At 46.9% G+C, this 13,110-nt stretch overlaps 1 protein-coding gene across 2 annotated transcripts; it reads right to left on the bottom strand.

Moving 5' to 3' along the window:
* Window positions 1-589: 589 nt before the first annotated feature.
* On the bottom strand, window positions 590-12,157 carry tnpo3 (transportin 3). 2 transcript variants are annotated; one of them, XM_085138489.1, is made up of 23 exons: window positions 11,885-12,157; window positions 10,392-10,592; window positions 9,914-9,987; window positions 9,670-9,826; window positions 9,248-9,391; window positions 8,969-9,144; window positions 8,745-8,883; window positions 6,907-7,053; window positions 6,463-6,570; window positions 6,286-6,377; window positions 6,065-6,204; window positions 5,735-5,926; window positions 5,458-5,558; window positions 5,294-5,370; window positions 5,157-5,217; window positions 4,926-5,066; window positions 4,453-4,569; window positions 4,263-4,357; window positions 4,019-4,175; window positions 3,772-3,939; window positions 3,569-3,681; window positions 1,301-1,384; window positions 590-1,208 (listed from the first exon to the last, which is right to left on the bottom strand). In XM_085138489.1, exons 1-22 carry the CDS (start codon window positions 12,002-12,004, stop codon window positions 1,324-1,326), a joined length of 2,781 nt encoding a protein of 926 aa, XP_084994615.1. In that variant the 5' UTR covers window positions 12,005-12,157; the 3' UTR covers window positions 590-1,208; window positions 1,301-1,323. The 2 variants fall into 2 exon arrangements, with proteins under 2 accessions (XP_084994615.1, XP_084994616.1); XM_085138490.1 differs by having other exon boundaries at window positions 5,467-5,558.
* Between the last annotated feature and the right edge of the window lie 953 nt (window positions 12,158-13,110).

The raw sequence follows: 13,110 nt of genomic DNA, 5'->3' as shown, positions 1-13,110 counted from the left end.
CTGGGGCTCCTTTCCTCGGGGCTTAGAGACTTCAGCTCCTGACAGTCAGTTTGAGAATTTCCTGCAAGAAGCCACTCAGACGCTCCCCTGAGGTCTGAGGACAGGAAGAGCACTTCAGTGAGCTCCAGGATGTGGTCCTGAGCAGGTTCAGGTCTGACTCACGGATTTGTTCCTGGGTTTACATCACACCTGTGACACATTTAAACTGAGCCTTCTGCAGACCAACAGCTCCACATACAGAGAAACTTTTTCCATCTTCTCTGTGCTGTAGCATGAGACCTGGAACGATGCAAACCACCAGCTCACTCACGCCCTCCGATGCCCAATAAAGCTGCTGCACTGCCTTCACGAGTCTGTAGCCAACCTTGGAGCGTCTGTGATGGAGGAGCAAAAAGATTTGCTCTGTTTGACTTTGAAGATTTCTGTGATGAAGGTTTCTATTATTTTAGAAAGCCTCTGCACCCTTCTGAGCCAATTCATCAGGTCGCTACGATGTTGGAGGAAACATTAACCTCATTCCTTCTAACACCTGCTAACCAGAGCGAGAACCCAAACACCTGGCTACCATGCAGCTGTCTGACCAACTGGCACAGGTAAGTGAGGTGACAGTAATAACGGAGACACTGGATGAGCAGTTTTTTTTTTTTAATTTGTTTACAACAAGGCTACATCACCGATGATGTCATGGTGTCAGTCTCTCCGCCTCATTACCCAGAGTTCACTCTGTTTCACTTTGTGGAAGAACAACTAAAATTCAACCAAAGTTAAAAAGGTCAAAGGTGACGCCAAATCCTCCCGCAGCACGCTGCAGCCAAGAGCATCATGGAAAATCTTTTGGCTCCTTTTATGGCACGGACAAAAAAAAAAAAACAAAACAAAAAAACCCCACCACGACCAAAGTCCAAAAATAAATCTCTAAAAACTGTTGACCAGGCACATCCTCCGATTCACGACCGCAGCTTCCTGACCCCGCCCACCTGCCGGACCCAGCCCCGCCCACTCACCACCTGCTGCAGGTGAGGTCAGGTGAGTTCAGGTGAGCTGGGGTGGACTCATTCTGTCCAATCAGTCTTCAATCTGTCAGTCCTTCAGAGTGAGCCGCCCTGTTCACATTCGAAGTCCTTCATCATCTTCATCCCTTTGGATCCTCGTCTGCAGACGCAGATTATTGCCGTCACCTCTGAATGCTCGTCAACAAAAAGATTTACCTGTGGGGAAAAAAAAGAAGTCTTAAACATATCAGAGAAGCAAACAAACTCAGGCTGAATACACACCTGAGCGTACTTGAGAACAGGCTCACCTGGCGGTGCGAGAAGGCTGCAGCTATCGGAACAGTCTGGTGAACTCTCTGATGGCCCAGCACACCTGTTTACACTCCTCAGCGCTGCAGAACAACAAATGTGAGGTTATCCACTTGTCACCGTGTTCCACACACTGAATGTTTATCAAAAACATTTAACCAGACCATGAGATCAATTTTACAGGAAATAAACTCCTCAGTTGGAAGAGGTTTTTTTACCAGTGCATATAGTGTTTTTCATACACCTGAAACCACCCAATCAGGTCAGGACAAGTCCAGACTCGCTCAATCCGGACTCCAGTTTGTCTGCGTTCCACCATCAGACGAGCGAGTCTCGACAAAACCTGCTACACACCTCAGGCACTCTTACCTGAACGCCTCACAGTCAGTAACGCCTGTCCCTGAACGCCTCACAGTCAGTAACGCCTGTCCCTGAACGCCTCACAGTCAGTAACGCCTGTCCCTGAACGCCTCACAGTCAGTAACGCCTGTCCCTGAACGCCTCACAGTCAGTAACGCCTGTCCCTGAACGCCTTGCAGACAGCAACGCCTGTCCCTGAACGCCTCGTCAGGAACGCCTGTCCCTGAACACCTCACAGTCAGTAACGCCTGTCCCTGAATGCCTCGTCAGGAATGCCTGTCCCTGAACACCTCACAGTCAGTAATGCCTGTCCCTGAATGCCTCACAGACATAATTGACTCGCCTGAACACAATATGAGCAGTGATGGGAATAACAGCGTTACTAACGGTGCTACTTTTTTCAATAACAAGTAATCTAACCAATTACTATTTCTATCATTACAACGCTGTTACTAACAAGAAAATGCAGTGCGGTTGCGTTACTATTTTTTAACAAACAGATGTCGAAGCTGTGTTCAGTTTAACCCATCTTATATCAGTTGCACGGAAGTAGCTGACTACGTAAGTAATCTGGGCGCTATGGCTTTAAACAGCTGCATGCGCTCCCGCGGACCGCAATCACAGACAATCACTTTTTGGCACAAAACCTGGAGCCAGGGGGCAAAACAATTGCATGAGTGCTGCTGTTTGACTGAGGAAGAATAAGGTAGTCGTGGTAGGCCAATCACATGACCACTTCAAGATAACAAAGCAACAAGGTGATATATACCCGTTTTTAAATTGTGTTGATAGGCCACGTAAAACCAGAGTCATGATAAACAATATATACGCTGTGTTTTGTCCTCAATAGTTTCGTCACATTTACTGTCTAAGGACAGCGCAGCAAGCACTCTCTGCTTATGAGCAAAAAATAAAAAAACAAAACAAAAAACAGTCTGTTCGTGTTGGTGGAAAAATGCACCATGTTGACCAACCAAAAAATTATATGGCAACATGACATTTGGTTGTTTTGGAAGAGGGGGGAAGTTCTAGGAGTGATGGAGAGAGAGAGACAGAGAGCGAGTTTAGAGATGTGAGAGATTTGTGACATTTAGCGTGTTTGGAGTGTGTTGTCTGTGTTGTCTTGTGTAGTTAGCGTGTAGTGTAGAGGATAGTTTGGTGTTGTGTGTCAGTAAAATGACGGGACTGCTGAATGAAAACAAGAGGAGTGATACACCTGCTGCTGTCAGACCTGCAGGGATCAGGCTGTGATGTTCTCCTTTATAGTGGACAGAAGTTATTTTTTTGTAGTGGCACAAATAATTTGTGTGGCATCTTATTGAATGCAGAAGAGCTGATTGTTCTGTAAATAGTTTGAAATAGTTATAAAAAAGGGTAAAAGGTAAATGGATGCAAATAACTTTGTTGTTTGCAAAACTTGTGCAGAGGATTTTAAAATTGACAATTTATATTTGCATTTAAAGTTATGAAATATTATCATTAAACATGTTTGTGGTTGTTACAGTAAAAAATATAACTTTTTCTACTCTGATTTTATGCTTTTTCTTTTGTCTGATTTTAGATCAATTGTGTTAATACAGTATGTCAAAATGAAACCATAACTGTAAATTCAGACACGTGAGGTTGTGCTGAAAAGGATGATACCAAACAGGGCAAATTAAATAGTTTTTAAAGGTGAAATGTGGAGGTAAAATCAAAAGTAGTTAAAAATGACCAATTATACCCTGGACCCCAGAGGGTTAAACTTTTTTTTTTTTTAAAGTAACGCAATAGTTACTTTACAAGTAATTAATTACTTTTAGAATATTGTAACTCAGTTACTAACTCAGTTACTTTTTTGAAGGAGTAACTAGCAACTGTAATTAATTACTTTTTCAAAGTAACTTGCCCAACACTGGTTATCTCACCTGGTGACCTGTTTATGGAAGTCAGTCAGCTGTTTATGGGTGACTGTCACGGCGCCGCCTGATGTCTCCTTCGGTAAACCTTTCAGGGCGCTCTCTAACCAGCGGCAGAACGTCTGCAACACAAGGACACCATCATCAGCACCTAGAGTCACCTGACACCCCCAGCATGCACACAGGTTTGAGATGCCTGACCACGTACTCACCGGCCGGTCGAACACCATGATCTCCCACAGCACCTCGGCGACGTCAGGTAGCGTGTACGGCGGCAGACAGAAGCAGCATGAGTGCATCAGCTGAGTGACGAGCTGCTGGCCGTGCTGCTCCATAGCCTGACCAATCAGACGCTTTCTCACCTCGAAGTCCTCCTCGTGCTGCAGACCCACAGGTGTTAAGGTGAAGCAGACTCCTGTGACATTACTGGCGTTTACAGCACGTTTCCATTAGACTTACATCGTTGGCGACTCCTGTGTGGATGAGGTCTCGGACAAACTTCATCACGCTGCAGTTGGCGTCTCGGTGGTCCAATGAGGTGGCTGCGATGGCGCACTGGATGATGTGAATGATGATGCTGCTGCTGAGCAGTGTGACAGGACTTCGCTGGACGAACCTGAGCAGACGAGGACAGCGGGTGAAAACGGACAGAGCTACGGAGCATGGCACCATTGGGCTCAAATGGGCGGAGCTTCAGACTCACCTGGTGGCCAGCCTGAAAAGGTCGTCCACAGTGTCAGGGTGATTCCTTAGACCGTTCTGCTGCTCCAACAGCTGGAAGGTCGGCATGCAGAGAGCCTGAGGAGGAGGAAGCCACACCACCATCATCATCACTGACCAGCTCATTGAGCACATAACAGAAAGGTGGAGTCTCAGTGCCCAGGTGTGCTCACCTGTAGCATGTCGAGTAATCCCTGTCTGCAGCCCTCCTCCATACCGTACTCATCCACCAGGATGCTGCCCAGGTACAGGAAGCAGGAGTGTGGATACACCTGATACACGCCCACCATCTGACAACAACACACACGTGATTGTTTCATTGGAAACAAAACAACACTGCATCACCAGGGATCACAGATTCTCTCTAAACCAATCAGAATTGCTGACACTTTAGTCACAGCGCCCCCTGGGGTCTGGAAAACTGCTTTGAATCTGTTCACAGATGATTATTTTGTGTGACAATTTTCAACAACACTTGCTTCACTCAAACTTCATTTGATTGATTACTGATTGACTACATCATGGTGCACATACTCAAAGCCGACTGGAAAAGCTCTGATCAGCTCTTCTGGAAGCTCAGAGTTTATTTTTAAACTCAGAGCTTGTTGAACCTGCTTCCTGCTCGCTGTCCGATATGAGGTCTCACCTGTGTGACAAGCGGCTGCAGCAGGGAGGCGGAGCCTTTCCCGACACAGCGCACAGCGAACCTGAGGCAGCGACAGCAGCGCTCCACGATGCGGTTATCAGCCTGGTGAGTGTTCAGAGTCTCCGACAATACGGGCCAGATCTGCAAGTCACATGACCAAAGGTACCTCTATCACATCTATTCAAATCACTCTATTCAAATCAGACTTCCAGGTGAGCGCAGGTGTGTTACCTCCTGGATGACTTTCTGACATGGGTGAGTCTGTCCATTCTCGACGATCGGGTTTGTGTGTCTGCAGAGAAATGATGTGTCCACCGTCAGCTGTTTCATTAAAGTTATACTGGAAGTGAACAAACAGGAGAACTCACCTGAAAATCACAGCCAACCTGTCGAGCCACACCGTCGGATCAGCTGATTTACCGTTCGTGGACTGCTCAGTCAGAAGCTAAAACACAAACAAGTAAACACATAAGTGAAGAAACAAACAATCAATCAATCAATCAATCAAACAAACAAACAAACACACACACACCCCTCTGACCTTCTTCAGAGCAATAACCTGAACAGCACACAGGTCGCTCAGACACTCTGCGATCTTCTCCAGAGGAAGTCGAGCCAGGACCAGAGCCGTACCTGTACAGGTAATAGTACACTGATGTGATTACACATGAGCTTGCTGCATCTACACCACTCATGAGGATAAACCTGTGTCAGAGATTTAAACCTTGTACCTTCTAAATGTGACCATAGGTATCTGATAAATTCAAGGCAGGTACAGTACAGATATGTGATGATGTCAGTGCAGGTACCTTTGAGCAGGCCGACAGCAGCCTCTGTGGAAAGGGCGAAGGAGTCTAGTGAGCGAGCAATGTCCAGCAGCCCGTGGAAGTGCTGAGCCATGTGATCTCTGCACACGGAGCAGATGTTGTGGATCGCCTTTGCTGCCGCAGATGCCAGCGGTTTCTCTCGCAGACCTTTCATCAGGTAGTTCAACACAGAGTCTGACAGGAAGTACAAAATATTATTCAGTATGCCCAGACGCACATGTGAAGCTACGACATCCTGAAAGGCAAGGAAGTTAAAACATGGCTGACTGCATCATCAGGACAGTGCCATTGTTCAGGATCATTCCTCCGTACCAAGGAATCTGGGATTCCTGTCCACGACCTCGCTCATCTCGCCAACCAACTCGATACTCGTGTATCTCACCGCCATGTGAACGCTCTCTGGAAGTAACACAATCTGCTGCAGCACCTCCGTGAGCGTCGGGTTGTTCTCCCTGAAATTCCGACATGGAGAACATGTTTACTTGATGAACGCGTCTGTGAGAACTTCCTGTGGCAGTGACACAGATACTCACGGGTCGACGCTTTTTGCGATGGAAGCCATGATGAAGAGGACGGCTTCTGTGACCTCCCAGGGAGGATTCCCATCTTTCAGCGTGGAGTACAGCTGAGGACAGGAAGTGATGTTAATGAAAGAATAAAGGTGAAACAGATGCCACCTGTCAGCCTGAAACCACCTGAGGATTAGTTACCTGAGCGAAGCACTCCACGGAGCCAACCAGGAAGATGACATCTTTAACAAGGTCAGACACCCTCATCCGGAACTCACCAAAGTCGTCTGTGTCCTCCGGGATTCCCTCCTGTGGACGGAGAAAAATTCAGACTAAGATTTCATGACCTGAACACCTGAAGCCAACACCTGTGGGTGGAGCCAGAGCTGGAAGTCTGACAGACGCTGACATTTTAGTTTGTTTGTGTTCCTGACTTCACATTCAAACTGATTCACTGATTACTGATCACTCACGGTGAACACACCTGTGTGCATTATTGTGGACCACCATGGAGACAACAAGGACAGGTATTACAGTCAGGGTTCAACTTACAGCAGTGTGTTCAAACTCAGCATCATAAAAACTTTACACAGAAGGATCTGGAGCCAGACTGCAGCATGAAAAGGTTCAGGTTCTGGTTCTTACATGATCTGGATCGAGCTGGCAGTGCCGGGCCAAACAGTGGAGAAGCCTCTGGATGTACGGTCTGAAGATGGCGTGCAAAGTCGGGTCGTTGATTTTGTACAGGTGTTCCCCAAGACGGTACCAGAAGTTAAAGGAGATCTCCACCACCTGGACCACAGAGAACAGAATCACACACAGAACCATAACGCAGACCAGACAGGCTGACATCCGAATTAGAACACAGAGGAGCTTCATACAGGGAGTGCAGAATTATTAGGCAAGTTGTATTTTTGAGGAATAATTTTATTATTGAACAACAACCATGTTCTCAATGAACCCAAAAAACTCATTAATATCAAAGCTGAATGTTTTTGGAAGTAATTTTTAGTTTGTTTTTAGTTTTAGCTATTTTAGGGGGATATCTGTGTGTGCAGGTGACTATTACTGTGCATAAATATTAGGCAACTTAACAAAAAACAAATATATACCCATTTCAATTATTTATTTTTACCAGTGAAACCAATATAACATCTCCACATTCACAAATATACATTTCTGACATTCAAAAACAAAACAAAAACAAATCAGCGACCAATATAGCCACCTTTCTTTGCAAGGACACTCAAAAGCCTGCCATCCATGGATTCTGTCAGTGTTGTAATCTGTTCACCATCAACATTGCGTGCAGCAGCAACCACAGCCTCCCAGACACTGTTCAGAGAGGTGTACTGTTTTCCCTCCTTGTAAATCTCACATTTGATGATGGACCACAGGTTCTCAATGGGGTTCAGATCAGGTGAACAAGGAGGCCATGTCATTAGTTTTTCTTCTTTTATACCCTTTCTTTCCAGCCACGCTGTGGAGTACTTGGACGTGTGTGATGGAACATTGTCCTGCATGAAAATCATGTTTTTCTTGAAGGATGCAGACTTCTTCCTGTACCACTGCTTGAAGAAGGTGTCTTCCAGAAACTGGCAGTAGGACTGGGAGTTGAGCTTGACTCCATCCTCAACCCGAAAAGGCCCCACAAGCTCATCTTTGATGATACCAGCCCAAACCAGTACTCCACCTCCACCTTGCTGGCGTCTGAGTCGGACTGGAGCTCTCTGCCCTTTACCAATCCAGCCACGGGCCCATCCATCTGGCCCATCAAGACTCACTCTCATTTTACCAGTCCATAAAACCTTAGAAAAATCAGTCTTGAGATATTTCTTGGCCCAGTCTTGACGTTTCAGCTTGTGTGTCTTGTTCAGTGGTGGTCGTCTTTCAGCCTTTCCTACCTTGGCCATGTCTCTGAGTATTGCACACCTTGTGCTTTTGGGCACTCCAGTGATGTTGCAGCTCTGAAATATGGCCAAACTAGTGGCAAGTGGCATCTTGGCAGCTGCACGCTTGACTTTTCTCAGTTCATGGGCAGTTATTTTGCGCCTTGGTTTTTCCACACGCTTCTTGCGATCCTGTTGACGATTTTGAATGAAACGCTTGATTGTTCGATGATCACGCTTCAGAAGCTTTGCAATTTTGAGACTGCTGCATCCCTCTGCAAGATATCTCACTATTTTTGACTTTTCTGAGCCTGTCAAGTCCTTCTTTTGACCCATTTTGCCAAAGGAAAGGAAGTTGCCTAATAATTATGCACACCTGATATAGGGTGTTGATGTCATTAGACCACACCCCTTCTCATTACAGAGATGCACATCACCTAATATGCTTAATTGGTAGTAGGCTTTCGAGCCTATACAGCTTGGAGTAAGACAACATGCATGAAGAGGATGATGTGGACAAAATACTAATTTGCCTAATAATTCTGCACTCCCTGTATGCCATGTCATATGCAATGCCATGGGGTGTGTTCGTACCTCGTACTGGGGGTGTCCTGCACAGATCAACAACAGCTCCAGGGTCCTCAGGTCTCCCATGCCCTGTCCTGGACTCCTGACCGTGGTCTCCAGGAAGGTCTCGCAGAGCTCTGTGAAGATCCTGCAGTAGTTCAGCACTCTGAGGATGAGAATTGAACACACGTGTTACTGACAATATGTAAACAACACATGAATGCCACAATCAGAACTAGATCTGTCCTCACTTGTCCAGATCTTCTCGGGCTACTGCCATGTGATAGGCCGTCTCTAGTGTCAGGACGCCCTGGAAGAGCTGCAGCGCCAATGCGACGTTGGTCTCCACGTTTTCTATGGCGTAGAGCGCAGAGCACACACAGTCGGAGGACGCCTCGTGGAGGTTGGTAGAGGTTTCGTCCCTCTGCTGTGGAGACAGTTTGGGGTAACATAGAAATATTCACACGATCCCAGATCGAGGCTCACGTGAGACGTCAGATCATTGACTTTGACGGCACTCTCACACTTACCAGGACCTGGAAAAGCACCATGAGCAGCTGGTTGCTCGCCATGAAGTTGCTGTCGAGGACGCCCAGGTTGAACCAGCTGCCCAGACAGCGAAACACCTTAATAAGCATCTTCTCATCATTCCCCGTTTTCTCCACGCAGGTTGTCTGAGGACAAATAAAGTCAGAGTCCTGTTTAAATAAAGATTAGTGACATCATCAGTGACATCTCCATTTTTAGAATGATAACAGTTTCCGCCACATTATCATTATGGTTTTATTACTAGCCACACCCCTACCTTAATGACAACATGCAGCTAATGTGGCTATCACGTGACAGTTAAACAGCCACTGGCCCGGTGAACAGATACGATCAACATTCAATGGTGTTCAGACAGAAATATTACTGAGCTGTCTGACAGGTGAGAGTCAGACAGGTGTCTCACCAGCAAGGTAACCACGGTGCTTGAGTAGTACGCCAGGTCCTCGATGATCTCCGTCCTCCGATTCGCTCCGATCCTAAGCGAGCGGCTGTGAACTTCCTCTGGGAGCACGGTGAGGATCTCTATGAGGAAGAGCATCGAGCTGATGTCATTGTTGTACCTGAGAAGGGGTGGAGACAGAGGAACAGGTTAGTCACTGACCAGCTTCAGAGAAAACATTGTGTTAGCCGATTTTGTGAATTCTTACTTTTCTATCAGTGTATGAACACATCCTTTCCAGGACGCCATCTGCAGGGCTAGGTCAGCGATCGCCAAAGCCAGCTGAGGAAAAGGCAAAGGTCTGAGTTACTCAAGTAAGAACTACCACAAACAAACTTCCTGTTTTTAAACCCTGATGATGTCACTGCAAGTTCAGCTTACTTTTTACAGTTAAACCCCCACCCTCCGACAAGGTGTGATAACAACCACACAGATGTATTAAAGCAGGTGTTAACCAGCTCAAGCAAACATTAAACATCACAGGTAAGAAATATTTCTCAGGCTGATTCTGTTACAGGACTCATTCCTCTTAACTAAAGCGATAAGCAGCTGTTTCCAGGGAAACCCCACTGAGACAACTTTACAGCTGACTCAAGCCGAGTACAAAAGGCGCAGATCAGTCAAGAGTCAATGAACTCCTATTGACTCCAATCAGATGCTGATACCGGCGGAACAGGTGTAGTTACCTGGGTTACAATGATGGGTGACAGGTCCTTGAGGTTTTGGATGTGCGTCAGCAGCGAGTCTCGCAGTGCATTGTGGGTCTCTGGCGGGAGCTCGTAGAAGCTCGTCTGGATCTTCATCTTCATTGTCTGTGCGGCGAAGTAACACGACTCCACGTCCTGTTTGAGCTGCAGCAGCTGGTCTGACACCTCCCAAGCATACATCTGAGGAGGAAGTGATGTCATAGCGAGGGATGGGAGAAGAAAAAAATCGACACAGCATAACATTATGATATTTTGTCTATACAGGGACACCAAACAAAAATAAATAAACTAATTAAAATGTGAACAAGAGGACTTCTGACTAAATTGAAGGAGGCAACTTTATCAGGTAACTGCTGTATTATCTGAAACAGATTGCACATAATTGCCAACTTGACTCCATTCAGTTGCAGAGTGACTCATATTACGGCAACATTTATGCAGGTCTTAGTGAAATGTTGGTGAGCTTGGTAAGAAAATAAATGGAGATGATGTTACATTGTTGTATAAAACAGGTACTAACAAAGTTTAACTTTGACAACATAATCTACAGTTTAAAGGTGGTGATTGCGAATATTACTGTAATACTCGCACATTGTAAAATGTTAAAAAAAAAAAAAAAATCTTCAGTGAATTATTTTCATAAGATTGAATCGTGGGCTGTCTGCTGATTCTGCTCCTTATAATGAATGCCCATCAGCCACTCGGGAGAACATCTGACCAGAACAACAGCCTCACGTTTCCAGCTAGGTGACACTACAATGAACCGTTTGATCTGTTGTCCCCAAAAGATCAACCACCTTCTGACTGAACCTGAAGCTCTTCAGGTGTTCTCTTCAGGTGTTCTCCTCAGGTCCACCTGAGAGGCTCGAATTAGTTCTCACGTGACTGAAGGCTGTGAGCTGGGGCTCCACAAACACTCCACTGAGCATGCTCACTGATCAGCTGACTGCTACAGGGGGAAACTTTCACCTGCATAACTTCAGCCTTCACGCACACTGGCTGACCTTTTACCCCAGGTCACCTGACTGTGACCATGCTAACATGCTAACAGCTTAATAAAAACAAACAAGCCGGAACCGCAAACAGGAAGTCCAAACACAGGCAGGGGAGCGCTTCATTTACTCACCTGCAGCAAGGTGACTCACTCACTCATTCACACACACACTCTCTCACACAAAGACACACACACAAACAGAAAGAAACAAACAGACACACACACACGTGCGCAGGCAGGCAAAGTAACATACAGACAGCTAGCAGTTAGCATAGCAGCTAGCTCGGCATGTTTTCCTCCATTCATTTTCTTTAGCTTAGCTGTTATGCTAACGGAAGCGGTGGCTCCTCTGAGACTGCGCACTACACTTCACCTGTGCGTTTTCACACAGGTAAAACCCTGAGATCCGCTTCACACAGATCCCCGAAAACACGAAGCGACCTCCGCCCGCCCGGGCCTCTCCCCCCCGCCCTCTCACCGATCTCTGCAGCTCTCCCAGCCACAGCGAGGCGCGCTCCTTCCCGGCCGGGTCCGGGTCGTGGTACAGGGCCTGGACCGCCTGGTACACCAGCGCCAGGCTCGGTTTGCCGCCCTCCATAGCTCGGGTCAGACACAGGGACGCGGTGAGGCAGACAGCTCGGGGTCCGGGTGCTCGGATCCGGGTTCAGGGTCCTAAACGCTCCGAGAGCCGACCGCCATCTCACAGGCTTTCCGCTGCAACGGCAATCCCGGTCCCACCGGAAACACGGGCACCAAAAGAAGTTCCGCTTTGTCCTCCCGGAAGAAGACTTCTGTGAGAGGGCAATTAAAAAATAAAATGATGAAATAAAATGCAGTATATTAAAATAAAACAAAACTAGGGACACAATAATAATACGATACAATAAATTACAATGCAGTACAATAAAAAATTAATTTGAATTTAATGACAACTTATCATAACCATCCATCTTCTGCTTCACACCTGGGTTTGGGTGGTGAGGGCAGTAGCCTGAGCCAAAAAGACCAGACCTCCTTGACCCCAGTCACCTTCACCAGCTCATCCAGGGGGAACACCGAGATGATCCCATTTCAGCTGAGAGATTTTATCTCTGAAGTGAGAGCATCCCTAACAGTGGCGGTCCTAGCCTGTTTGGCGCCCTGGGCGAACACTCCCTCTGGCGCCCCCCCCCCCCCCCCCCCCCCACACACACACACACACATACACAGTCAAAGGAGCTTGCAAAGAAAAGCGTCTGGACTTCTTTAAGTTACTTGAAGACGTTTCACCTCTCATCCGAGAGGCTTCTTCAGTTCTAAGGTCAATTGGTGGAGAGTCCCAGATATAACCCTAGTGGGAGTGTCCCCCCACAGAGGGACAAAAGGACCCCCTGATGATCCTCTAATCGCCTGAGCCAAGGTGTGGAACTGGGTGTGGGTCCCAATCAGCCAGAGTTTCGGGTGATTTCATTGTGAAACCTGGCCCCACCTTATCATGCGAATTCCTGAGGTCAGATGGCCCAGGGTGTGAGTGGGCCTTAAGGCGTCTGGGAAGGGATCTCAAAACTGGATTATAGATGGCAGAGAGTTGGTGTCGTAAACCACCGCCTCTGTTCAAAGATGGTCGCTCACAGTGGACATAGATGGCTTCTTTCACTCCTCTTTCAAACCATCTGTCCTCTCTGTCCAAAATGTGAACATTGGCATCCTCGAAAGAGTGTCCTT

Source organism: Neolamprologus multifasciatus, chromosome 17 (genome assembly GCF_963576455.1).
Source record: "Neolamprologus multifasciatus chromosome 17, fNeoMul1.2, whole genome shotgun sequence".
NCBI classification, from domain to species: domain Eukaryota; kingdom Metazoa; phylum Chordata; class Actinopteri; order Cichliformes; family Cichlidae; genus Neolamprologus; species Neolamprologus multifasciatus.
Note: the sequence above shows the minus strand (reverse complement) of the source record. Positions and strands in the feature narration are given on the sequence as shown.

Bases quoted from the DNA above. Each gene is read 5' to 3' on its own strand.
- tnpo3 (XM_085138489.1), bottom strand. From the start codon at position 12,004: ATGGAGGGCGGCAAACCGAGCCTGGCGCTGGTGTACCAGGCGGTCCAG. The intron at 7,054-8,744 runs GTACGAACACAC...TCTGTGGTCCAG, and splicing joins CAGGACACCCCCAGTACGAG to GTGGTGGAGATCTCCTTTAA. The intron at 5,218-5,293 runs GTGAGTTCTCCT...ATTTCTCTGCAG, and splicing joins AGGTTGGCTGTGATTTTCAG to ACACACAAACCCGATCGTCG.